General features: G+C 38.4%; 1 protein-coding gene across 2 annotated transcripts in view; it reads left to right on the top strand.

Annotated features, from left to right (window-relative positions):
- gpcpd1 (glycerophosphocholine phosphodiesterase 1) overlaps positions 1-24,664 on the top strand; it is a 69,809-nt gene extending 45,145 nt beyond the window's left edge. Inside the window, exons 6-17 of one of the 2 annotated variants that reach the window (XM_060831819.1) lie at positions 1,105-1,261; positions 3,913-4,042; positions 6,629-6,683; positions 9,859-9,951; positions 11,774-11,851; positions 15,220-15,259; positions 15,833-15,894; positions 16,282-16,347; positions 17,468-17,604; positions 19,775-19,910; positions 20,038-20,198; positions 22,241-24,664. In XM_060831819.1, coding sequence (XP_060687802.1) covers positions 1,105-1,261; positions 3,913-4,042; positions 6,629-6,683; positions 9,859-9,951; positions 11,774-11,851; positions 15,220-15,259; positions 15,833-15,894; positions 16,282-16,347; positions 17,468-17,604; positions 19,775-19,910; positions 20,038-20,198; positions 22,241-22,484 — 1,359 coding nt within the window. In that variant the 3' untranslated portion in view covers positions 22,485-24,664. The remainder of the gene's footprint in view (positions 1-1,104; positions 1,262-3,912; positions 4,043-6,628; positions 6,684-9,858; positions 9,952-11,773; positions 11,852-15,219; positions 15,260-15,832; positions 15,895-16,281; positions 16,348-17,467; positions 17,605-19,774; positions 19,911-20,037; positions 20,199-22,240) is intronic. The other variant, XM_060831818.1, reaches the window with a different exon arrangement.
- Positions 24,665-25,505: the final 841 nt, after the last annotated feature.

Raw genomic sequence — 25,505 nt, 5'->3', positions numbered from 1 at the left:
TTTGTTGGCAAGGTTTTTACCTGAAAAATAAGGTTATCTCCCCTCCACTCCTCCTAATTTCTAACCCCTAATTACTGACAACAGCTTCACTGAGGTAAGCCTACCTCATTCTGTCAGAAGCCAAAACCATGGTTCATTGTAACAGTGTAAATAAAAAACACCACAAATTGAGCAAACTTCATGCATTCTGGGTTCTCTGCCTATTACAAGTTTTTAAGATTTGTTTGCACCTCTGTTTCAATCACTAGTTATGTCCAATTTAATCTGTGTATTTTCAGCTTTCACTTGTAAATATGACAAAATCCTTAATGCTGTTCCAGTTTGTCCTTTTACATCAGGACTAGATTGTCTCCTGTTTGTGAGACAATTTAAGCGCAAAGATGAGAATTTTAAAATGGTGTACTTGCCAATGAGCCAGGACAGATGTACTGGATGAAGAAAATGTATAAAATTAAAACGAGCCAAGTTTAAAATGCAATGTAGGAATGAAAGTCAAAAAAATGCAGAGTTGATCAGGTCTGAAAGTGACATCCTTGAATAATGCCACCACACAAATGCATTTGGTACTTTTAGGTGCAAAAGATTGAAAGAATTCAAAATGTTATGGGAAAAATGGATACAGAGGGTAGTTAACATGATCAAGAAAATCAGAAGGGGCTTGATTGACTAGTATTCAGCAAGAGTTGTATGGTTTGAGGACTTCAAAAAAATTAGAGACTTGATTATGAATTATCAAGAACAACATTTTTGCTATTCTTAATTCTTCCTGGATTTGTTTTTTTTCTCAAGCATTTTCAACAGTTTATCCTGCATGAACAATTTAGGTCATTTATGTTTTTAATATGGCACAAACTCATACTTGTATTTTACAGGAAGATGAATTTAAAATTACATGCATACTCTAGTAAGCTAGTCATAGTTTGTGATTGAGCACATTCCTGATGAAGGGCTTATGCTCGAAACGTCATTCCTGATGAAGGGCTTATGCTCGAAACGTCGAATTCTCTATTCCTGAGATGCTGCCTGACCTGCTGTGCTTTGACCAGCAACACATTTGCAGCTGTGATCTCCAGCATCTGCAGACCTCATTTTTTACTTTTACAGGAAGAGTTGGGTGTACCAGTAGTACAAGGTGATGCACTTCCTGGCCTTGTTGGAACAGCCTGCCTTCTGTCCTCAACAATTGTGGAAAAATCCAGTGGAGTTATCACACTTCCCATCATGAGTAGAACTTCTAGACAAACTATTGGAAAAGTGAAAGGTATCAGTATTTAAAATTGCAGAATTTAGTGAATAGTTGTACAGTGATGCACATGTTACACATACATGCATACTCTAGTAAGCTAGTCATAGTTTGTGATTGAGCACATTCAATTTGGAGATTTCCAATACACGTTTTGGACAATTGATAGCAAAGTTAAATACTGTGTGCAGACCACGTCTGGTCAGTTGTTAGATAAGGAAAATTATTTTAGGAAGAAAATTGCTCAAAATCATTTGCACTGTAATTATCTGATAGTTCAATAACTTGGTTGTTAAAAGCTTTATGAATACAGTGCTCATATAGTGTGCTTTTTGTCTTAGGTTTGTCTTGCCAGTTTTATTTCTTATTCTGTTCCAAATATATTGATGGTTCATTAAATGTGGTTCGTGCATCTTGGTCACTGATCAGTACCATAGTCAGTTGTTTAACATCTCAAATTCCAATCTGAAATCCATCTTGCTGCCATGCTTTTGGCGGGTCTGGCTATGTATGTTGACAACCCCAGAGTTTTGTGACCTTTATCTCAATGTCAGAACTGACACCTTGCTTTTGTTTTGGGGGAGGGATGGGACAAAAATACTGGCAAATATTGTTTGCACTATTGTTAATATTTTGTGTTGTGACAATAAACTGAGGCTGCACTTCTTAGAAATGAGGATTCAAGGTGCAGAAGTCTTAACATTTCGAGTCATAGTCATAGAGATGTACGGCATGGAAACAGACCCTTCGGTCCGACCCATCCATGCCGACCAGATATCCCAACCCAATCTAGTCCCACCTGCCAGCACCCGGCCCATATCCCTCCAAACCCTTCCTATTCATATACCCATCCAAATGCCTTGCACATGTTGCAATTGTACCAGCCTCCTCCACATCCTCTGGCAGCTCATTTCATACACGTACCACTCTCTGGGTGAAAAAGTTGCCCTGTAGGTCTCTTTTATATCTTTCCCCTCTCACCCTAAACCTATACCCTTTAGTTCTGGACTCCATGATCCCAGGGAAAAGACTTTGCATATTTACCCTATCCATGCCCCTCATAATTTTGCTAACCTCTATAAGGTTACCCCTCAGCCTCTGACGCTCCAGGGAAAACTGCCCCAGCCTGTTAAGCCTCTCTCCAAAGCTCAAATCCTCCAACCCTGGCAACATCCTTGTAAATCTTTTCTGAACCCTTTCAAGTATCACAATATCTTTCCGATAGGAAGGAGACCAGATTTACACGCAGTATTCCAACAGTGGTCTAACCAATGTCCTGTACAGCCACAACATGACCTCCCAACCCCTGTACTCAATACCGATAAAGGAAAGCATACCAAACGCCTTCTTCACTATCCTATCCACCTGTGACTCCACTTTCAAGGCGCTATGAACCTGCACTCCAAGGTCTCTTTGTTCAACAACACTCCCTCAGACCTTACCATTAAGTGTATAAATCCTGCTAAGATTTGCTTTCCCAAAATGTAGCACCTCGCATTTCTCTGAATTAAACTCCATCTGCCACTTCTCAGCCCATTGGCCCATCTGGTCCAGATCCTGTTGTAATCTGAGGTAACCTTCTTCGCTGTCCACTACACATCCAGTTTTGGTGTCATCTGCAAACTTACTAATTGTACCTCTTATAAATGATTTGGATGCAAGCATGTAAATGACAAAAAGTAGTGGACCCAGCACCAATCCTTGTGGCACTCCACTAGTCACAGGCCTCCAGTCTGGAAAGCAACCCTCTACCACCACCCTCTGTCTTCTACCTTTGAGCCAATTCTGTATCCAAATGGCTAGTTCTCCTTGTATTCCATGAGATCTAATCATGTTAATCAGTCTACCATGGGGAACTTTGTCGAACGCCTTACTGAAGTCAATATAGATCACATCATCTGCTCTGCCCTCATCAATTCTCTTTGTTACTTCCTCAAAAAACTCAATCAAGTTTGTGAGACATGATTTCCCACACACAAAGCCATGTTGACTATCCCTAATCAGTCCTTGCCTTTCCAAATACATGTACATCCTGTTCCTCAGGATTCCCTCCAACAACTTGCCCACCACCGAGGTCAGGTTCATTGGTCTGTAGTTCCCTTCTTAAACAGTGGCTCTAACGTCTATGAGACATAATCTCTGACAGCACCCCAAAACACAGTTTGCTGTCAATAATCATAAATTGCAATTATTACACTAAACAATCTTGATTCTTCTGTTTATCTTTTACTTTCTTCAAATGTTTTTTCCTGTTAAGTTCAGCTACAAGCCCATTACATCTCTTGCGGGACCTTCATTCCTGTTTTTACAGGCGACTATTTGCTCGGTATACTAAAGATTTAGTTTCTTAGGGTATCAGGAAGTGAAAGGCTCCATAGCACAGTTTAAGGACATAACATAAACTGTCTTATCAACTGACATTATCAGAAAAAGATAAACTGTGAATGTGTTTGAAAGAAGACTGGAACTATCCAAGGTTATTTTGTCTAATATTTTCATACTAGATGCTGGCAATGTCATCAAATTTCTGAGGGTGTTGCCTTTCACTCACAAAATGAAGTCTTTAATTATAATTCAGTTGGGATTGCACCTAAATATAGCTTATGTAATGACATGAATTGGAATGTAAGCTACTAACCACTTCTATCTATCTTTATCTGCACATATAGTTGACTACCTTGTTATTAAACCCTTGGAAGGCTATATTTGTGACATGTCTCCTTCATTGTCCAAGTATTGGAAACCCAAAATGGCTTTAGACGTTGGGCACAGAGGTGCTGGAAATACATCATCTGCAAAGTAAGTGTTAAAGTAGTTTAAATTCTTTATATTAGATATGCAGCTAACAATTCCAAAATGCACCAAATTAGCAACCTATAGAAGAGCTGTTTCCTGTTTTCTCACCTTCACTTTAGTCTCTGCCTCTTTTCTTCCTACCAAGGTACATAACCTCACACATTTCCATGAGGTCACCTCAGCTGGTGTAGAAATTGAACCCACTCTGTTAGCTTCATTCTGTATTATAATACAGCCATCTAGTCAATTGAGCTGCTTGGCCAAGTACTGCATGAAAGGCATTTCTAGCTGTGGATGTAGGGATATGGGAGCAGCAATTTGTTCACACTGTTACTGGAAGAGAGAATTTGAACAGGGGTCCTTTTTTGTAATGATGATGATTAGGAGGTGCCCCTTCCTACCCCTCCCATTATCCATGCTGATCACCTTTAGCCCTTTTGCTTTCCCATCACCACTGCTGTAGGTGTGTACATTACATTGTAATATATTTACTGGGTTTTTAAAAATTGTTATAGAGTCATAGAGATGTACAACATGGAAACAGACCCTTCGGTCCAACTCCTTCAGGCCAACCAGATATCCCAACCCAATCTAGTCCCACCTACCAGCACCCGGCCCATTTCCCTCCAAACCCTTTCTATTCATATACCCATCCAGTTGCTTTTTAAATGTGCAATTGTACCAGCCTCCACCCCTTCCTCTGGCAGCTCATTCCATACACGTACCACCCTCTGCATGAAAATGTTGCCCCTTAGGTCTCTCTTATACCTTACCCCTCTCACCCTAAACCTATGCCCTCTAGTTCTGAACTCCCCCACCCAAGGGGAAAGTCTTTGTCTATTTATCCTATCCATGCCCCTCATTATTTTATAAACCATATTGTTAATGTGGATTTAGAAAGAAAATATGGAAACAAAGACAAGCTTAACTCCAAAATGAAGATTGAATTATGTCTAGATCTGTGCATATGTTCCCTGTCCTGTAGCCTCACTTTATATAAAAGCAGTGCAGAGAACGTTCACAGAAGTCCTACATATTTGTTTGTAAATTGTCTTAATTGAGAGCTCTGGCAAAACAAGTTAAATGCATGGTCAAGTTTTGCTGCTTAGAGTTATACAGCACAGGAACAGACCCTTTGGTCCAACTCATCCATGCCAACCAGATATCCTAAACTAATTTAGTCCCATTTGCCAGCATTTGGCCCATATCCTCCTAAACCCTTCCCATTTATGTACTTGATCTGAGATGCCTTTTAAATGTTATTATTGTATCCAGCTCCTCCACTATCTCTGGCAGCTCATTCCATACATGCACCACCCTCTGCATGGAAAAGTCAGTTTCAAATCTTTCCCCTCTCACCCTAAACCAATGCCTTTTAATTTTGGGCTCCCCTATCCTGGAGAAAAGACCATGGCTGTTCACCCTATATCAGCTCTTCATGACTTTATAAATCTCTATAAGGAGCTGGAGTACCTGAAGGAAACCTTTAGTTTCCACTTTGCCCAATCATGGCCTCTCTCACCGTTCTGCTACAATCGCATATCTCTCACCCTACCTCCCCAACCCAATTCTGCACCATCACCTCCCGCCTGCTAAGGCATTTTGTTTGTATGTCCATCCATACCTGTTCTCGTTTTATTCCCTCCAGCCGTTCCCTCTCTCTTTGCACTTTCTAAATTCTTCACTCAAATTATGCCCTCTCTCCTCCCCTATAATCTGCAGCCTTTCGTTGTTCCCCTACCCCCCCAACCGAAAAGGTCCCTTTCTCCACAGTCACGTGCTCTCTAACTTTCAACTTCCAGTGATGTTTTAGCTCCAATTACTCCATTCTCAATCTCTTGTTGAACTTATCATTCCCTTTAGCAACAGATTGCCCTTTCTCATTCCTTCCTGATTATCTGACCTAGTTTCCTTGCAAGGCAGCTCCTCACCTAGTCCCTCAAGTTTAATCCCTTGCTTCCTCCTAATTACCTCAGTCAGTACCCAAGGGTCCATCCTTGGTTGCAGCCTTATGCCATTATTTTTCCAGCCTATCAGCTGGGTTGACTTTCGATTCGGTGAAAGTGAGGACTGCTGATGCTGGGAATTAGAGTCAAGAATATGGTGCTGGAAAAGCACAGCAGATCAGGCAGCATCCGAAGAGCAAGATGAAGGGCTTTTGCCCGAAACGTTGATTTTCTTGCTCCTCTGATGCTGCCTAACCTGCTGTGCTTTCCAAGCACCACACTCTTTACTTTAGATTCAGTCCGCTGGATGGGAAATGGAAGGAAAAATAAATTCTGCCAATTAAAATCAAAATGGTCTCAATATCCCCAAACTTGGGGGTTTTCACTTTATTACCGTACTCCCTGACCCTTTAACTTTATTGGAACAATCATGCAAGGTTTTGAATGTTTTGTTCTGTATTTTTGGTGGCACAACAATAGGCAGCAATATAATGTTTTCTGAATATTCATTTGTTTCTATTTTAAATGCATGTGTATTGCCTGTTAGGATATTAATTTATTTTGCCTATTATCACTGAAATTATTAGCTGTGTATAGACATCATTGAGGTTTCACTGTGCTGATTTTTCTCATTCTGTTTTAGCCTTGCGAAAGTCCGGGAAAACACAATAGCTTCCTTCAAAAATGCAGCCAGTCACGTATGTAATACAACAGCTCTGCTATTCAGATATGAGACACTCAAGGTCATGATAAATAGTTTCGTAAAAAATTATTAGAAGTCATTTGTTGTAACAATTAGAACAAATCACCCTCATGATGTTAATGACTTGCTAGACTGTAACTAGTTTCACATTATAGGTACAATATGGGTAGTACGTTTTTTTTCAAACAAATGGATGTCATAAAAAACATATTTTAGATCCTGAAATGATGAATGAAATTGAGCAAAGTCTCAGAATAAAGGGGTGCTAATTTAAGACCGAGATGGGAAATTTCTTCTGAAAGTTGGCTGTCTTTGGAACTCCTTGCCTCTGAGTGTTGTGGGGGCAGAGTCCTTGTTTAAATTGAAGACTGAGATCAATTCTTGATCAGTAGGGAATCAAAGATGGTGGGAAAAAGGCAAGAAAGTGGGCATCCTGAATGTCTGATCAGCGTGATCCTATTGAATGCAGAGGCTCGAGGGGCCTATTTCTGTTCCAGTTTTTTTATGGTTGTCTGAAATTAAGGGGAATTAAGACGCTTGGAAGATAACATGGACTTTACTGGTATTAGAATGAGAAAGGGATAATGGATCAGATGCTTTATTAAAGCTATTTCAAGACATTCAAAGTTTACATAAAGATTTATAGCTTGTGTGCTGGTTGTGGGGATGATCGCCAAGCTGGGGCATGCTTTGTCTATAATGACAGAGTGACCTATTGTGGCCAGCTATACTGGTATCTGTCTGGCCCTGATGCCTCTTTATCACAAGATAAGTAATGTTTTAATCTTGAGGTGGGTTGTCCCTGCTACCACGAGTATTTCCCATGCTAGTAGCAGATTCAGAGACGCAGCTAATGTTCTGGGGACCTGGGTTTGAATCACACCACGGCAGAATGGTGGAATTTGAATTCAATAAATATCTGGAATTAAGGATCTAATGATGATGCTGAATCCATTGTTGATTGCTGGAAAAGCCCATGTGGTTCACTAATGCCCTTTTAAGGAAAACTGCCATCCTTACTTGGTCTGGCCTAAAGGTAACTCCAGACCCGCAGCACTTAACTGCTCTCTGGGCATTAAGTGCTGCCTAGCCAGTGACTCCCTCATCCAATGAAGGAGGGAAGGATAAAAGAAATGTCTACTTAGGCTGCCAAAGGTCTGCTATTGATATGGTGTCTTCTAATCAGATGTTTTCAAGGCAATAATTGCGAACTGCCAATTATTTGAGTTGAAACATCAGATTAATAAAAATTTTGGCAGTGCTATATTTATTATTTTTGGATCCCATGACTACAATATTCCTAAATCATGTGGAGAAGGATAGTTGTAGGAATATCAAATAACGCAGCCATATCACTGAAACTAGTTTTCAAGAGTTTCAATGTGATGATCTTTAACAACATTGACACCTGCTTAAAAAATTTTAATAATGCCTTGACACTTCTCTAGGAGACTAGTGTAGGCATGGCATCAAATTTTATGAAAAACACAATCTCTAGACCATAAAAGTGGTCTTCTTTTTCGCAAACTTTTCGCATAAAAATGGACCTGGATGAATTAAAGGAAATGAACAAAAGAATTGATTAAATGATGTCAGTATTTTGAGGATGATTATGAATTTTGTCCAACGACACTGTTGGGGGCACTTATCCATAGGAAGTAGTGATCACTTGATGGAGCCTGTTGAAATATGAATTGGTTTCTGTATCTTTGTTGCTTTATTTGAGTTACATTCCAAGTTAGAATTGTCACACTTTAATTTTGGTGATTGAATTAAATTGCATTGTACTGACACTCTGTGCATTATGACTTTGCTTGTGTTTCCGATTGTGTCAATTTGGTTCAGATCATTTCATTTATGAAACTTAGGTTGTAGCTTTACTTCTCCTCTGAGATTTGAACACATTATCTCGGGAAACACTGCAGTTGAGTTCTGAGGAAATACTATATTGTTGACAATGTTGTTCAGCTGAAATATTAAACCAAGCTTTGGCTAACTGTTCCAGTCACTCAAGTAAACATTAACAGAATGTTTACAAAAATCTTGTTGGCACGGCTCTGGGACGCAGAGGGGTCCAGATGTCCTAGTTCCATGTATCATACAAGGCTAGTATGTGGGTAGACCAAGTAAGGAGAAACGGCAATAAAATGTTACTGTTTGTTGCAATTTTAAAAAATTATTTGCAGTTTAGAGAAGGTTTATTTGATAACACCTGAAATGGCAGATAGGTTGGACAGATTAGACTTGTAACTGCTCAAGTTTAGAAAAATAACTAGTGATTTGATTTAAACTCTACAAACTTTAAACCGAGGGTCTTGGCATTCTGGGTATGAGGATTTATTTTTGTGCGGGAGAATCAAGAGCTAATAGTCACCTTTTTAAAAATAAGGAATGCCCTTATTTCTTCCTTTCTCAAAAGCAGGTCTAAAGACTTTGTTTTTATGGCAGAGTGGATTCTTGGTCAGCAAGAGAGCGAAGGGTTTCATGGTAGGCAGGAGGTGGAGCTGAGATTACAATTAGATCAGCCATCGTCTTATTAAATGACAACGTGGGCTCGATGAGCCAAATAGTTTCCTCCTGCTCCTAACTCATTCAATGTACATTGAAGTGTCCGTCATTCCTGTGTCAATTATCAGCAATGCACTGGTCCATTGTTTTGTGCAAAATGCTACCATGTTTACTTAAGTAACTGATTGGGAAACATTGAAGCATTTATATGAGACAAGATAAGACTTGTGTTTAAATAGTACTTTCTCTCTGTAATTTCTTGATTTTTGGTTGAGTCATTAGTGAGGTGTTGAACAGAAGTTAGGTATTTCACTGATGGGAAGAGAAGTCCAGGCATCAAGATGTTGTAAGAGAATGAAGGGAGAAAAATACACTTGAATATGAGTAAAATAAGGTAGCTTCTACATTTGAAGGGTTTAAATTTGGATGTTTATCTTGCTCTGAGTATCTGAAGTTGTGACTGTGCATGCAATTTGTCACCAAAGAACCGTGTAGGATATAGATTGATGAGGCATTCAATCGCTAAACTTTAACAAATTAAATAGAAATCAAATCTATTAAAAACTTTTGCAAGCTATTGTGAAATTGATAAGTTGATCGCAGAACTTTAATTCCACCAGTACAGTTTCTAGAGTATAAATTATGCATTTGATTTCTTTCAGGGTGCTGCCTTTGTAGAGTTTGATGTCCACCTTTCAAAAGACCATGTTCCTATTGTGTACCATGATCTCACCTGTTGTATATTAATGAAAAAGGTATGTGAAGTTTCTTCTCTTGAATTGTCTATTTTGAAGAAAAAGAAACCGGCTGATAATATTGGAAACTATATGTCTGCATTGTATATTGTGAACATTACCAAATCCTGTCAGTTTCATTCAGTGCGGTATGAAAGATACAACCTTGCTGGGTGACTTTTTTTTAACTTTGTGTGAAATATACTTATGCAGGTTGAAGTTGTGAGCTCACTTTTTAATAGGAAATGTTACAAATATGTTTTTGCTGAAGAAACATTCTAGGTTTGAAGCTGTGAAATGGCAATAAGTTTTCTATTCTCTATTTTTGTTTGTTGGGCCTGAGTTTCAGTGAAGCATAACACACGTAACATTCTTTTATTCAGGGTAACTTGTTGCCTTGACTGTTGAGGTAACAGCCACTTTGTGTCTCCTTCTTAGTAGGTGAATCAGTTCCAGTTTTGTGTTTATTATAGGTCCTAGGGGCTTGTAGTTCTCACTTTTATTTCAGGAGGTCTGCTTACAATCCTTTGGTTAATTTATTGTTGATTCTGCCAAACAAGAACAGATGGATGCTCCACCTGAAGCTGATTAAATCCACTTATTCTGTTTTTTTATTGTTTTAAGTGACAATCCGTTTGTTTCCGATGAAAGGTAATTGACCTAAAATGTTGACCCCATTGTCTTTTATGTACAGATGCTGCCTTAATTGCTGAGTTTGGAAATCAGTAAAGTGATGCATGATCTAGCACTAACGTGGTTCAATGTGTTGAAGTGTGTTTACTGTGCAGAATACAGGTTTAAATCTAACCCAGAATGACAAGAGATAAAGTATCCTTGGTGATAACTACAAAGCTTACAGGAATTAAAAATAATCTTGCTATATTCCCCAGTGATGTGGAGGTGCTGGTGTTGGACTTGGGTGGACAAAATTAAAGATCTCACAACACAAGGTTGTAGTCCAGCAGTTTATTTGAAAGTGCAAGCTTTCGGAGCACTGCTCCTTTGTTAGGTAACTAGCCTAGTGCTTCAAAAGCTTGTACTTTCAAATAAATGTGTTAGACCATAACCTGGTATTGTAATGTTTCCCCCAATGACAGTCTATCCAGTAAAATTGTCTATAACTTGATCATCTTGAAAATTCGATCTCGTATGAATATGGAATGTTACTAAGTGCCGTTAAGGCTCTGATGATTGAAGGGAGCTTTGGCCTGAATTCCAGTGTATTTGCTATTGCAATTGGATGAAAAAAAAACAATGTTTGTAACAACTTTCCTTTTGAAACCTGAGGCAAAGTGTGAATGGACTCCCTATATAATATTATGAGAGTATAGCAATAGAAAGAAAGATGTGCTAGGCTGACCTGAATGAATAAAATGAAACATTGCAGCGCAAATAATAAACATGACAGCAGTTGATAAAATCATTTACAAATCTTTTTCATGTTAGAGCACTGAATCGTAAGCGTCTCTTCAAGCATTCTGTAAAGGAGGCCATTTCTTTGCGCAAAGTTAATATTTATATTTAGACTGTTATTAAATTCTTCCCTCTTGTCTGTGCTGGTGAAAACCTCGACGCAAGTATTCCAACTGCATTTGATAGCTTGAAAATTATGTAGAAATGTTACCCTATTGAAAAATCATTATCCACTTCAGTTCATTCATAATAATGCTCTAAAACAGTGTTCCTGTAAGTAGAATCTGTTTTATTCTAAGTGGTAGTGTGATGTTCATGTCTCTAATTGTTGTGATTTGATTTTTTTAAAACAGTTCTCAATCTTCTGTATCAATAGTTCTGACTTTTTTGAAGTAGTATTACTCATGTTTCGATTTCTGTTTGTTTCCAGAAGATGGACAAAGAATCTTCGGAACTATTTGAAATTCCAGTAAAGGAACTTACATTTGAGCAGTTGCAGCTACTAAAGGTCTGAAATGATATAGTTAAGAATATCTAACAGTACTATACATTCCAGCTATGTATTTAATGACAAACAGAGAAAGCAAGGTATGCTAGATTGATCTGGCTGAATATAATGTAACAGTATAGCACAAATAATAAACATGATTGCAGTTGTTAAAATCATTCATGTGAAAGCAACTCCGGTGATCCCAGAATGTTCCAAAACAATTTACAGTAAATAAAATATTTTTTGGTGGGACAATTGCCGTAATAATGTTGTAAATCTGCATGTGCTCATTCTGCAATAATATTCAGAGCTCGGTACCTTATGACAGAAAATGCTGGAAAACTCAGTTCTGGCAACATCTGTGGAAAGAAACAGTTGAAAATTTTGAGTCCAATGGCTTCTTCAGAACCGTTGATAGAATCATCGCATGTTTCAATGCAGTAGTCTTGGCCAAGTGATAACAACCAGGAGAAAAGTATGGATTAAAAGGTAGTTTTACTAGAGGGTTAGAAGCAACATTCCCTTTTGGCTCAGCGCTCACTCAGCCCCTCTGACGTACTACATGTGAAGATCGGCATGCCAATGTGGAATGCAGCATTGATTTCCAGTTTCAGAAGTCACTGTCAGTTCAAACCTGAGAGCACTGCATGCATGAAAAAGACATTTAGAGGGAACACCGGTTAGAAGTCTCACCTGTTTAGAGAATGATTTGCCATAGAGATGTTGGAGTAAAGTAAAAAGCCTTTGAATAAGAAAGGAACAACAAAACTGTTGAACTATTCAGTCTTCACAACAGTTCACTGATGAGCAAGATATTGTTTCTTTTTCTCTCTCCTCGTGCACTATCTCCACCTATTTTACCCCTTAACCCTTACTCCCACCTTGTCTTTGGCTGCAGGATGTTCTGCTGTTCTTCTGGCTTATGGGGTGTTGAGAGGTGGTTTGTGTTTGACACATTTCAACACCCCACAAGCCAGAAGAACAGCACAACAGAACGGCCGCAGGATGCTACGAGAAATGATAAATGATGCCCACAACCAACTCCACAAATATGAATGAGAAGTTTCACACCAAAAAAACTCTACATTAACACGATTGACCATGAATGGATGAGTACGCTAGAATAAGCCATCAACCCTAAACAACAGTGGCCTGAGACAAAGAAAAGACTAGCCCTACAAGAAAAACTGGCTAAGTTCATGACAGCAATAACACGGACAATTCAGACACTTGGATAAAGACCCTGTCAGACCAACCACACTCAGACACGGAAAAAGCTGTCCTAGTACGAGTGATAAACTTCAACCACAGGGACATGGACAAAAAGGATTCCTAGCAGCACTGGAATCAATCCTGAAAGATAATGGACTTAGAGAAGAAATCCAGCAAGCCTTCAGATAGACTGTAGCACCAATACTAAACAGAAAGAAAGAAGCACCCTCAACACATTGGAAAGGAAGCCCTCGCATGACTCAGGGGGAAAAAAAATAGAGATATCGTAATCGTACTGGCAGACAAAGGGCACATGACTGTCATCCTGACCAGAACAATACATTGAAAAAGCAAGCACACTACTAACAGATCGCAAACCGTATTACAGTATCCTCTATGGAAACTTCACAAGACAGATTAAATTAACAAGACAGACCTCCAAAGAATGAAACTTGAAGGATCCAACACACCCCATTTCTACGAATTACTAAAGATACATAAAGAAGGGGCCCCTCAGACCCGTAATCTCACTTCTCGGTACACCGGCATACAGACTAGCAAAGGAACTGCAACACAAACTGAAACACCTAGCAGAAGACTTAAGCCAATCCACCCAGGAATTTCTTCACATCATCAAAGACACCAAGGTAGAGGACGACGAGGTCATGGTTTCCTTTGACATGACTGCCCTATTCACATCAATAAACATCACCCTCGCCAAAGAAACCCTGGCCTCACTGCTAGAAGAACCAATGGCGCAAACACCTGACAGCACCAATTCCATCAGCAGGACAGCATCCTCAAACTAGTAGACCTGTGCCCCTTAACCCATTTCACCTTCAATGACAAGATCTACAAACAAATCAATGGGACACCTATGGGATCACCAATATCAGGACGCTTAGCAGAAGCAGTTATGCAGAGGTTAGAATGAACAGCCTTCCCATGATCTAGCCCAAGCTTTGGCTCCTCATCACGAAACGCGACAAATTAGAAGAAACCCTCAAACACATAAACAACATCCTTATTGGTATAAAGTTCACCAAAGAGGAAGAGAACAACAACAGGCTCTCCTTTCTAGATGTCACAGTAGAATGAAAAACCAATAGAGAGCTGCAGACCAGCATATACTGGAAAGCCACACACACAGACCAGATACTCAACTACAAGAGCAGTCATCCCAACACCCACAAATGGAGCTGTATCAGGATATTATTTAAATGAGCCATAAAGCACTGCAGCTCCCAGGAACTACACGAAGCTAAGGAAAAACATCTATATGACATATTCAGGAACAAGGTGTACCTGATGAACGCAATCCAGTGATTGCTACACAACAGGCCTAAACAAGAGACAACACGCCCATAGACTCTGGCCACTGTGCAATATATTAAAGACGTCTCTTGAGATGACGACCAGACTACTCTGGCCCCTAGGTATCATGGTAGCCCACAAACCTACCACCACTACTATCAGAGCTGAAACAGCTTCTGGTTGTACCAGCAACCAGCAAAACAAACATCATATACAAATATCCTGCAAGGATTGTAACAAACATTACGTTGGACAGGTGGGTAGGAAACTATCCACCAGGATACACGAGCACCAACTAGCAACCAAAAGACAGAACCACCTATCACTAGTATCCATATACACAGATGAAAAGGGACACCAGTTCGACTGGGACAATACATCGATCCTGGGACAGGTTAAACAAAGACACACACGGGAATTCCTAGGGGCCTGGCATTCAAAATGGAACTCCATTAACAAACATATCGATTTGGACCCCATTTTCAAACCTTTCAGAAAAAGAACCAGTAGTGATATCACACACCACAAAAGACCAAGGCAGATATATAGCAAGTAGGACAGAACGTCAGCGCTTCATCGGAGGCTCACTGATGTTACTTAGCATGGTGAGAAAATGTCTGAGAACAAATCTATCAGCTCAGCGAATAAACTTATAACCTGAGCTACAAATCTTCTCTAAAATCGCAAACATAATATGCAGATATTTTAGACATGTGAGCAAGCCTGTGTTTATATGTGTACAAATAAAGTTGGATGTTGTGACAATGTTTAGAAGGTTGGACACAGCAGTGAACTGCTACATTCATACTTTTGTACATAACAAATAAGTGACACACTCCCTTGCCATTTTTATCTTTCAGTTGGCTCATGTGGCTGCTTTGAAGGTGAATGGTGGCAAAGGTATATATTGACTTGGGAAAGTTTCCAAAGTTCCACATATCATTGTGATTTTATAATAATTACAGTAATGTATTTTGATATCTTTTAAGAGCTATCTTGCAATAATCTTCAAAAAAATCTACTTTTTAAAGCAGTTTTTAAATGTTTGCTTAATTCTTTTCTGAGTAATTTGAAGTTTTCTTTACATGCCTGACAAGACTGGTTTTGCTTTGAATTTAGAAGCATTATTTTGGTTTTTCTATCTCCATCTATTTTTGTTTATATATTAGAGAGGAGGAATACAAATCTCACTTACTTATTGCAAACTCTGAATTATACTCTGAAATAAATGTGTACTTAATCAAATATCAGCCATCCTACCACAGCTGTTGCTGGTTTCTGTGATGCTAACAAGGGTTAAAGATAAACAGACCTTTAACTGGGAAAATAAAGCCTTGTAGAATTTGTTAGTTTAAGATTTATATGTTTAGCTTTCTTTAACCATTGTGCTTATCTGTTAGTTTATATGGAGCTATATGATCTCATTTGTTTTTTTTAAATTGCCTAAGTTCTTTGAATTTTTAATTTCCTCAGAAAATTCAGTGGATGATGAAAATGATGCTTCAGAAAATCAACCATTTCCTTCCTTGCAACAGGTACGCAGTTTGTGGTACAAAATATTGATTATGTAGAATATCTAGTCGGTAACTTTGCACCTTTTTCATACTTTAATCCTGTGATAACACTAAACCCTCTCCACTCCCGTTGAAGAGTTTTACATAAGAGTTGGGAGGTGATATGTCAGTGGAATAAAAATAGCTGTTTGTTGGCGGGATCTTAATTCATCCATTGATATTTCATTTTGATTTATTTCCCTAAGAATTATGTTTAAATCCATCTTTTGGCAGCAGCCATATTTTGCATTTTAAAGTTTCATCCTATTTTAATAGGTTGTTACAGGGAAATATTTGTGAAATTTATTTTTTTGTGGGTCAAATAATACTGATGAATTTCAGCATGAAATAAATATTATTCTTTTTTAGGTTTTGGGATGTGTGCCTGAGCATATTGGATTCAACATTGAAATTAAATGGCCTTATCAACAAAAGGTAAGTCGCACAGCATCACAATCTTTGTAATGTACTGGTGCAGCGATCTGATTGTCATTATTAGAGTGTTGTCATAATCTGTTGATATTGAGTTCTAAGAAAGCCTTTCACTTTCAAAGACTAACACATATGCCCATTCTTGGTTTTGATTTTTTTAAAACTAATTGACTTTCAATAGACTGGAAAGGAGAGGCCCTCAATCTATAACAAGGTGTAGTGAATTAGCAAGTGTTGGTATAATTTAGGATGGTCAGTAGCACTGTTGCCTCTGACTCAGCTGATTGCAAGCTCAAATCTTAAATAGATAATATAGGATAACAATCCATTGAGGTGTGAGGAGAATGCAGTATTGTTTGAGGTGGTATTTTCATGGGTTTTTTTTACTTATTCATGGGATACAGGCATTGCTGCCCAGAAGGCAGTTAAGAGTCAACCACATTGCTGTGGGTCAGGAATCACACCAAGGCCAGATTAGGTAAAGATGACGGGTTTCCTTCCCTGAAGTACAACTTTGAACCAAATGGGTTTTCCAGACAATCGACAGCAGTTTCATGATCATCATTATGCTCTTAATTTTTAAATTAACATCAAACTCCATCATCTGGCATGGTGAGATTTGACCCAGGTCCCCAGAATATTACTTGGATCTCTGGATTAATAGACTAGCAATTATACCACTAGGCCATTATTTGAAGAGCAAGTATCCTGACCATTCTTTCATGCATTGTTTACTAACTGCTTTTATATCTAGATTTAAAATTATAGCCTCAAGATTGTTGATCCCTCAGGGATGTTAATTCAAAATAGTAACCCAACAGGCACAAGGCTGTAGCGTGGTATTTTAACACAGTTCTGCACAATTAGCCTGAACAATGCAGTTTTGAATTGCTAGTCTGCACTCTTCTGTTATGGGAGGAGGAAATTGTCAAATACATGTACAGCTTTGTTTAGTTTTCAATAGATTATTGGCATGGCAATGGATACAAGATACTCCAATGTATATGGTAGACCATTGTATTGAAGGTTTCACTTTCGGTGATGCTTGTTTGTCAAACTTTATTTTTATCTGCATTGGCTGTCAATAGAAACAACAAGAAAAATTGTTTTCTCCTGTTAACAGGATGGTACCTGGGAGGGCAATTTGCCAACTTATTTGGACATGAATCAAGCTATTGATGTAATCCTAAAATGCATCTTGGAAAATGCATCTAAGCGAAGAATAGTGTTCTCCTCATTTGTTGCTGATGTCTGTTCAATGTAAGTTTGTTCTTTGATATTTGGGATTAGTATTTTTATTTCTATGTTGTATATTCTGATTGCCATATCTGAAAATATTTAAGAAAATGTATTTTTTTTCCTCCCATTACCGTTGCTAATAATGTTTACATTCCTTCCCTATGGTTCTATAAAATCACTAGCCATTTACCTTGCATAAGCATTTAATCTTTTAACCAGTGGACACTGATTCCTGATTTTGTCCAATTTATCAAGACATCTGTACGTCTGGAGCAGATAGAAAACAGGAGTGGTGGGGAAGGTCGGATCCATAACTGCTCAATACAATTTGTTGTATGATGTTAGATTTAGATCTGATGGTGACCTTGTGATGCCACAGTCCACCTACACTGCCTCTCAACTATTTTATACAATAATGTGCAAGTGCCAGTGTTGGACTGGGGTGGACAAAGTTAAAAATCATACAACACCAGATTATAGGTCAACAGGTTTATTTGGAAGCACTAGCTTTTGGAGCACTGCTCCTTTGTCAGTTAGCTACCAAATAAATCTGTTGGACTGCAACTTTATTTTGTATAAAGTAGCGAAGAAGGGTTATCAGCATCCATTGATTTTAGACTCAATAAAAGTGGTAGGATTTGGTGACTGAAATGAAAAGCTGGTCTAAGATTTTGAACAGTGGGTGTAGTGAAAAGATAATAGTGCTGTTGTGGTTCTGTTCGCCGAGCTGGAAGTTTTTGCTGCAAACGTTTCGTTCCCTGGCTAGGGAACATCATCAGTGCTATTGGAGCCTCCTGTGAAGCGCTGCTTTGATGTTTCTTCCGGTATTTATAGTGGTTTGTTCTTGCCGCTTCCGGGTGTCAGTTTCAGCTGTAGTGGTTTGTATATGGGGTCCAGGTCTATGTGTCTGTTAATGGAGTTTGTGGATGAATGCCATGCCTCTAAGAATTCCCTGGCTGTTCTCTGTCTGGCTTGTCCTATGATGGTAGTGTTTTCCCAGTCAAATTCATGTTCCTGGTTGTCTGAGTGTATGGCTACTAGGGATAGCTGGTCGTGTCGTTTTGTGGCTAGCTGATGTTCATGGATGCGGATTGTTAGCTGTCTTCCTGTTTGTCCTATATAGTGTTTTGTGCAGTCCTAGCATGGTATTTTGTAGACTACGTTAGTTTGGCTCGTGCTGGCTATTGGGTCCTTTGTTCTAGTGAGTTGTTGTCTGAGTGTGGAAGTTGGCTTGTGTGCTGTTATGAGTCCTAAGGGTCGCAGTAGTCTGGCTGTCAGTTCTGAGACGCTCCTGACGTATGGTAGTGTGGCTAGTCCTTTTGGTTGTGGCATGTCCTCGTTCCGTGGTCTATCTCTTAGGCATCTGGTGATAAAGTTGCGTGGGTATCCGTTTTTGGCGAATACCTTGTATAGGTGTTCCTCTTCCTCTTTTCGCAGTTCTGGTGTACTGCAGTGTGTTGTGGCTCTTTTGAATAGTGTCCTGATGCAGCTTCGTTTGTGTGTGTTGTGTGTGAAACTGACACCCGGAAACGGCAAGAACATCCATCAACAGACACATCGACCTGGACCCCACATACAAACTACTACAGCTGAAACTGACACCCGGAAGCGGCAAGAACAAACCACTATAAATACCGGAAGAAACATCAAAGCAGCGCTTCACAGGAGGCTCCAATAGCACTGATGATGTTCCCTAGCCAGGGAACGAAACGTTTGCAGCAAAAACTTCCAGCTCGGCGAACAGAACCACAACAACGGACACCCGAGCTACAAATCTTCAACCAGACTTTAGATAATAGTGCTATAATTCCAGCTGTAGCTGATGCAGTCACAGCATCAAGAATTAGCAAAGGATTGCACTTAAATAGACATGGCGACTCTCAACTTTATACACTAAGTTGATCTCATTTTAAAACTTGTTAGTAGCTCTGGCAGTTCAGTAAGTTTTTAAGGTGTTGCATCAATATCATAGCCTCAATGCCCCTGACAAACTGTTCCTGCCAGCAGTAGTACAGTATGATACAATAGCAACATAGTCTGAGCCTACAACTTGAAAGTCCCAGTGAAGTAAGTTCAAAGCACCAGATGTTGCCTCCTCTTTCCTATTAGTCCTCTTACCAAAATCAGCAGAAAGGGAAGTACAAATATGTTGGTTCTCTGAGTTAAATACTGATCAATTTTATCCTTCTAGGATCAGACAGAAGCAAAACAAGTATCCAGTTCTTTTCTTGACCCAAGGTTATTCTAACGTCTATCCAGAGCTTATGGATCTCCGTTGCCGAAGCACACCAATTGCGATGAGTTTTGCGCAGTCAGAAAACATTCTGGTAGGGATTGGTCCTGTACACATTATTATACGCTGGCAGAAGAATACTATTTTTTAGTATTATGCTTACAAATAACATGACCTTTTTTCAACTGGTTAAAGCTTTTTTTTTCGTTTTTGGTTAAAAGGGAATCAATGTTCACACAGAGGACTTGCTAAGAAACCTGGACTATATCCAGCAAGCCAAGTCAAGAGATTTGGTCATTTTTTGTTGGGGCGATGATACCAATGAGTCTGAAAACAGGAAAATACTGAAGACGAGTGGAATTGATGGGCTCATCTATGATAAGTAAGACCAAAGAAGACTTGTTGAATTGTACTACATTTTATGTTGTTATCAATTGTTAAAATCAGTAACTGCTCATGATTTGAAAGAAAAAAATCTTTATTGTTTTGACATGTTCAGAATATGGATGTGTTGTCGGTAAATCCCCTGCAAACTATCTTTAATTCAGTTATATATTAAGAAATCTCACAAATAGTTAAGTATTGAGGGATTTCAACTTCATTGCATGTGGCAAACAAACTAAGACCCCTCAAGTAAACTAGTTAAGTCTTGCAGCTGAACTTGACTACAATCCAATTAAAGGTGGAATTTAGCTGGGATTCCAACCAATTGTTTCTGCAAGTGTCCAGGGTTTGATCCTTGTGCAGGGTTGCCTTCGAAGCTCTGCTGAGTGTTCTAAAGTTGCTTTCTTAAACAATCTTCTCTCTTTCAAGTTTGTGGTGTAACGTTATTGATCCTTTAGATTTTCTTACTCCTCCAAAAGTAATTACGCTTTTGCAGACCTGAAGTCTGTAACTTGCCACCTTACCAGATGTAGCTCCCTGTTCCAGCTGTCTATTTAAAACAGCCTGTGCTACTTTTAAACCCCTTTACTTCGGGATATTGCTTCTGCAAGAGGTTTTCATTGCTTGCTTACCACAATGCAGCAGCTTATCAAGAGTGTTACCTCTTCTGTCCCAGGAAAATACTTGTTTTTGTTGCTCTGACTCCTTCCCAGGCATTAATTAGCATGTTGCCTTCAATTCCTTTAATAACTGGTTCTCTTCGGCCCTTTCACTTCAGGAAACAGTTTTTTTCCAGGAAGATCTATGACTGATTCTTTCAATCCATGAAGTTTTTGTAAGTTCTGACATCTCAGATATCACTGGCAATAGTTACTGTTTCTCCTCTCCCTATTTCATTCTGTATTCAAGTTGCTTCTCTTCCATACACGGGGCAAGTTGTTTCCTTTCTCCAGCCGTAACACTTCCTTGCTGCCTGCAAAGTTACTGGTCAGTGCTTCCCAAACCTCCTTCCCCTGCGTGACTTCCTATGACCCCAGAATGTGAATTGTGGAGGGTTTTAGTGCTAAACATAAAATGAATTCTGGTAATTTCTTTTTGTGTTTTTGATTACATTTTGAGCAGTATACCACATACTTTTTAGTTTACTTCAAAAATAATTAATTTTAGGTACATTCTCATGTTGTATTTGTTGCTTCTGTAAGCTCTTTCTTGAACTTGACTAAGCTTCAGATGTGAATCATTGCAGTGAACACGAGTGAGTCATTCAGCAGCGTTATGCAATGGCTCGTGTTCTCACCAGATCAACACATTTCGTGACTATTGTTAAATAGTAAAATCGATTTTGGTGCTTTTTTTAAATTCCTCTTTCGTCCTTCCTCCTCCCAGGGTTGTTGAGCTCAAATGTAGTGTTCTGAAATTATGTAATACAATAATTAGAAATAGAATCCCTACTGTGTGGAAAATGGCTCTTCGGCCCAACAAGTCTACACCGACCCTCAGAGTATCCCAGCCAAACCCATTCCTCTACATTTACTCCTGACTCACGCACCTAACCTATACATCCCTGAACACTGGGCAATTTTGCATGGCCAATTCACCTAACCCCCACATCTTTGCACGTGGGAGAAAACCGGAGCACCCAGAGGAAACCCACACAGACAGTGGGAGAACGTGCAAACTCCACACAGACAGGTGCCCGAGGCTGGAATCGAACCTGGGCCCCTGTGAGGCAGAGCTGAAAATGTGTTGCTGGAAAAACGCAGCAGGTTAGGCAGCATCCAAGGAACAGGAAATTCGGCGTTTCGGGCATAAGCCCTTCATCAGGAAGTGAGGCAGCAGTGTTAACCACTCAGCCACCATGCCGCCCTTGCAGTGTGTATACTGGGGATTGAAAGTTTCTGGTCATCTTAGTTAGCTGTTTGCTCTTGTTACTAACTAAACCGTTGGCTTCTGAATTTAATGAATGTTTCTTACAAACAAGGTAACTGGGAAAATTTTAAAGTGCTCTAAATTTGTAACAAATATTTTTTGGTTAAACAGGATCTGTGACTTTGTACTGGGACAGACCAATATCTTCCAAGTAGAGGAATTTGAGGAACTGAAACAACAATTAACGGAGGAAGTATTTGTCAATTGCTCGTGTTCTGATGTCAGCAATTTTGATTGTCAATCAACTCAGGTAGACAGCTTCAATGAGAGCAGTTATCCAAGTGAAATAAAAAGCTGTGAACAGGAAGCATTCAGTGCAGAATCTGACTCTGGACAAAGTTGTAGTTCATTTTGATCTGAAACAATTCTTCGATTCTTCCATATTTTAATGCTAGAGTTCTTTTATTCTCAGTCCATTGTGGCATGAACAATAATTTAAGTTCTTGGTTTTCATATTGTCTTTTTTTTTAAAAAAAAAGTTTATTGTATATTCTTCAAGGGGAAAAATAGCTTTTTATTTTGTAATACATTTAATGTGCCATTTAAATTTTATGATGGTTGGGGGCATTTGCATGATGCATTCACATCAATGTTTACATTTACTATGTTACCTTCCATTGTTTGTGCATTATTTCAGATTTAAGTTCATACAGTGCAATTTGATAATTTGTTTTCTATTTTGGGTGAGGAAAGCTCAAAATTACTTTTAATAGAAGCTAGCTAATGGAAAAAGAAAGTGACGTCTTTGCAACAGTCAAAGCACAAAATGAACACGGTGCTTTCTTTGCCATTAAATGTGCTTCTTATCAAACATGGTGATTGCTTTAGATTTTTCTGACATTTTTAGATCAGAAATGTGTAAAGTACTTCTAGATAGAGGCCAAGTGTCTATTTGCATTGGCCGAATTATTTTTTACTTTTAGATAGTGTAGAAAGCTTTTGCATGATTGTTATAAATCATTGTTGGCCACACAAAAGCTTTTAATATATTGATATTCTCATTTGGGTGACAAGTGCTAACTATGTTTCTCATTGTATGATTGAATTATTGGCTTTGATAATCTCTCTTGGAATGCCACCTGTTGTATAAATGAGATAATTAATGTTACAAGGAACAAAATTATGTAAAGAAGTAGCATACTAACTGCATTATTAAAGTATTATGAAAATAATCCTGTAGTTCAAATTTTAGTGTGTAAAGGAAATACTGCTACTTGCTTGGCTCTGAAATCCATAAATCAATACTTGCATGGTTTACCAGCCACACTGATGGATACAACTGCAATCGCACGTTTTTCATAACATTAAGGTTGCAGTTAAAATATTCTGTTTTAAGAATGTTGAAAGAGTCATGTCCATCATAATTTATCAATTAAAATTGAAAAGCGATGTGTATGTTGGCACAGGATAGAAAGAAGAATTCAGCTGTGAAATGTTCAATTTCAGCATAAATATTTATTTCTCTCAAATAAGTGAAATGCAACACCATATTGTTTTAAGGGACAATGCATGCAGCTCCTAATCTTCTATATGATTCTGAACTACTTCAGCTGTGTTTTAAAAAAAATCTTATATAACTTTGGTTTCTACCAACTTATTTCCAAGGCATCTATAAATTCTAACATAAAAGATGATCAACAAGTTGTGGAAAGTATTGGTAATATATGATAAGTGGATAATATGGCAAATTGGGTGTGGAGTCCAATAAAATGAACTGTGAATAATTTGAAACCAACATTCATTCCTAAAATTTGGATTGGACTTTACCATTACATACACCTGCCAAATTGTCCCATTTTTGACTAATACTTACAGTTAAGTCTATACTTCCATGATCACGTCTATTTATGTTTGGTGTTTGAGGTAGCATGGTATCTCTGAGTGTGCTTCAGTGGAAACGGATTCTATGTTCACAATTCTATCAAGATTGAAATTTGAACAAGTCTTTAACTCGATTAATATTAATGCATCTGGCAAGGTATGGTTTACAGTTGTGAGAATTGCAACATTCTTCAAAGTAGTGATTGAGTGCAAATTACAGTTAATAATATTTGATTTCTCTAAGTTACTTTAAATATTGGTCAGTAGTATTTCTCAATTTGCGTCCCTAGCTATGATTTCAGCTGCTTAGCATTTGTACATGTCTATCCCCTCCTGCCTTCGAAGCTAGAATCTGTATTAATAGAAATTATACTTCATATTAGAAATTGTACTCCATAACTTATACCCATCTTTACTGTTGTAAAGCTTAGCATGTTTGTCTTCAAAGCAGTTATTATGGTGTGACTATTTACAAATACTGCAGAGGTGTACATTATCTAAAGCTAGCAACCAGTCTGTTTAAATATTTGTCTAGAAAAGTGATTCAATCACTAATAGCTGATTGTACATACTTACATTTTCCTTACCTTTTAATCTTACAACCACTATGCATGAAAAAGCAGTTTTGGGATCTTAGCAAAAGATTTAAACTGTCTATATATACTCAGGAAATATGTATTCAATAGCATGAATGAAGATTTAACATCTTGCTCATCCTGTTATATTTAAATGTGTACTTAATGTAAAATAAAATCATGGCTTATTATGTCATGCTTTAAATGAGGTAAAAATGTTTCTGGGTTTCTCTAATTGTTTGTACATGTCCCTCAACATTTTTTTCACTCCACCATATGCTTACATTCTTCTAGATTAAAAACTTCGCTATTTCTCTGCATAACATCTTCACATCTTTTCAGATGCTCATTAGTGTCTCGCTCATTGATCAAGCAATCTGTTGCATTACCTGGAGAACATTTGGGGATGTCTCCAAATATCAAAATGTTTTCTCTGGGGTTGGGGTGGGGGAGTTGTTGGTACGTTGCTGATGTTTGTCAGCAGAAGGGGAAGGGAGTCCAAAGCTGACTACATGGAGTAAAGGAGTTGTCATTGTTGTAGAACGTTGGCTTCTTTCCTGAAATTAAAATTGAGAACATCTGTATTTTGGTCATCTCAAAAATTAGTGCTTGCACTTTCTACTAACAAAAGACTTTATTTCCTACTGTCAACTTTTCATTTTTGTGAAACAGTCACTTGGATGCAGAAAGCCATGTCTCAGCTCATATTTCAAAGTTTGAGTATAATTTTGATGCCAACATAAGCCAGTAGATATGCAATCAGTGCAATTTTTGTTTTTCAAAAATACTAAAGCATTCAAGTTAATATTTTATAATTTGATTCACTTAATGTTATTTGCAAATACTTTAAGATTTGCCTTCAATGCACATATATAGTTCAGTGCAAATGTATTAATTGAACCCAGCAATGGAAGAAACTTAACTGCAGTTTTAGACCCCTCTAGTCTGTGCAGTTTTTTTTTAAACCTTTGAAACCTTTA

The sequence above is a fragment of the Hemiscyllium ocellatum genome, chromosome 10 (genome assembly GCF_020745735.1).
Source record: "Hemiscyllium ocellatum isolate sHemOce1 chromosome 10, sHemOce1.pat.X.cur, whole genome shotgun sequence".
Lineage (NCBI taxonomy): Eukaryota > Metazoa > Chordata > Chondrichthyes > Orectolobiformes > Hemiscylliidae > Hemiscyllium > Hemiscyllium ocellatum.
The sequence above is the reverse complement of the archived record's forward strand: the minus strand, read 5'-3'. Positions and strand labels throughout refer to the sequence as shown.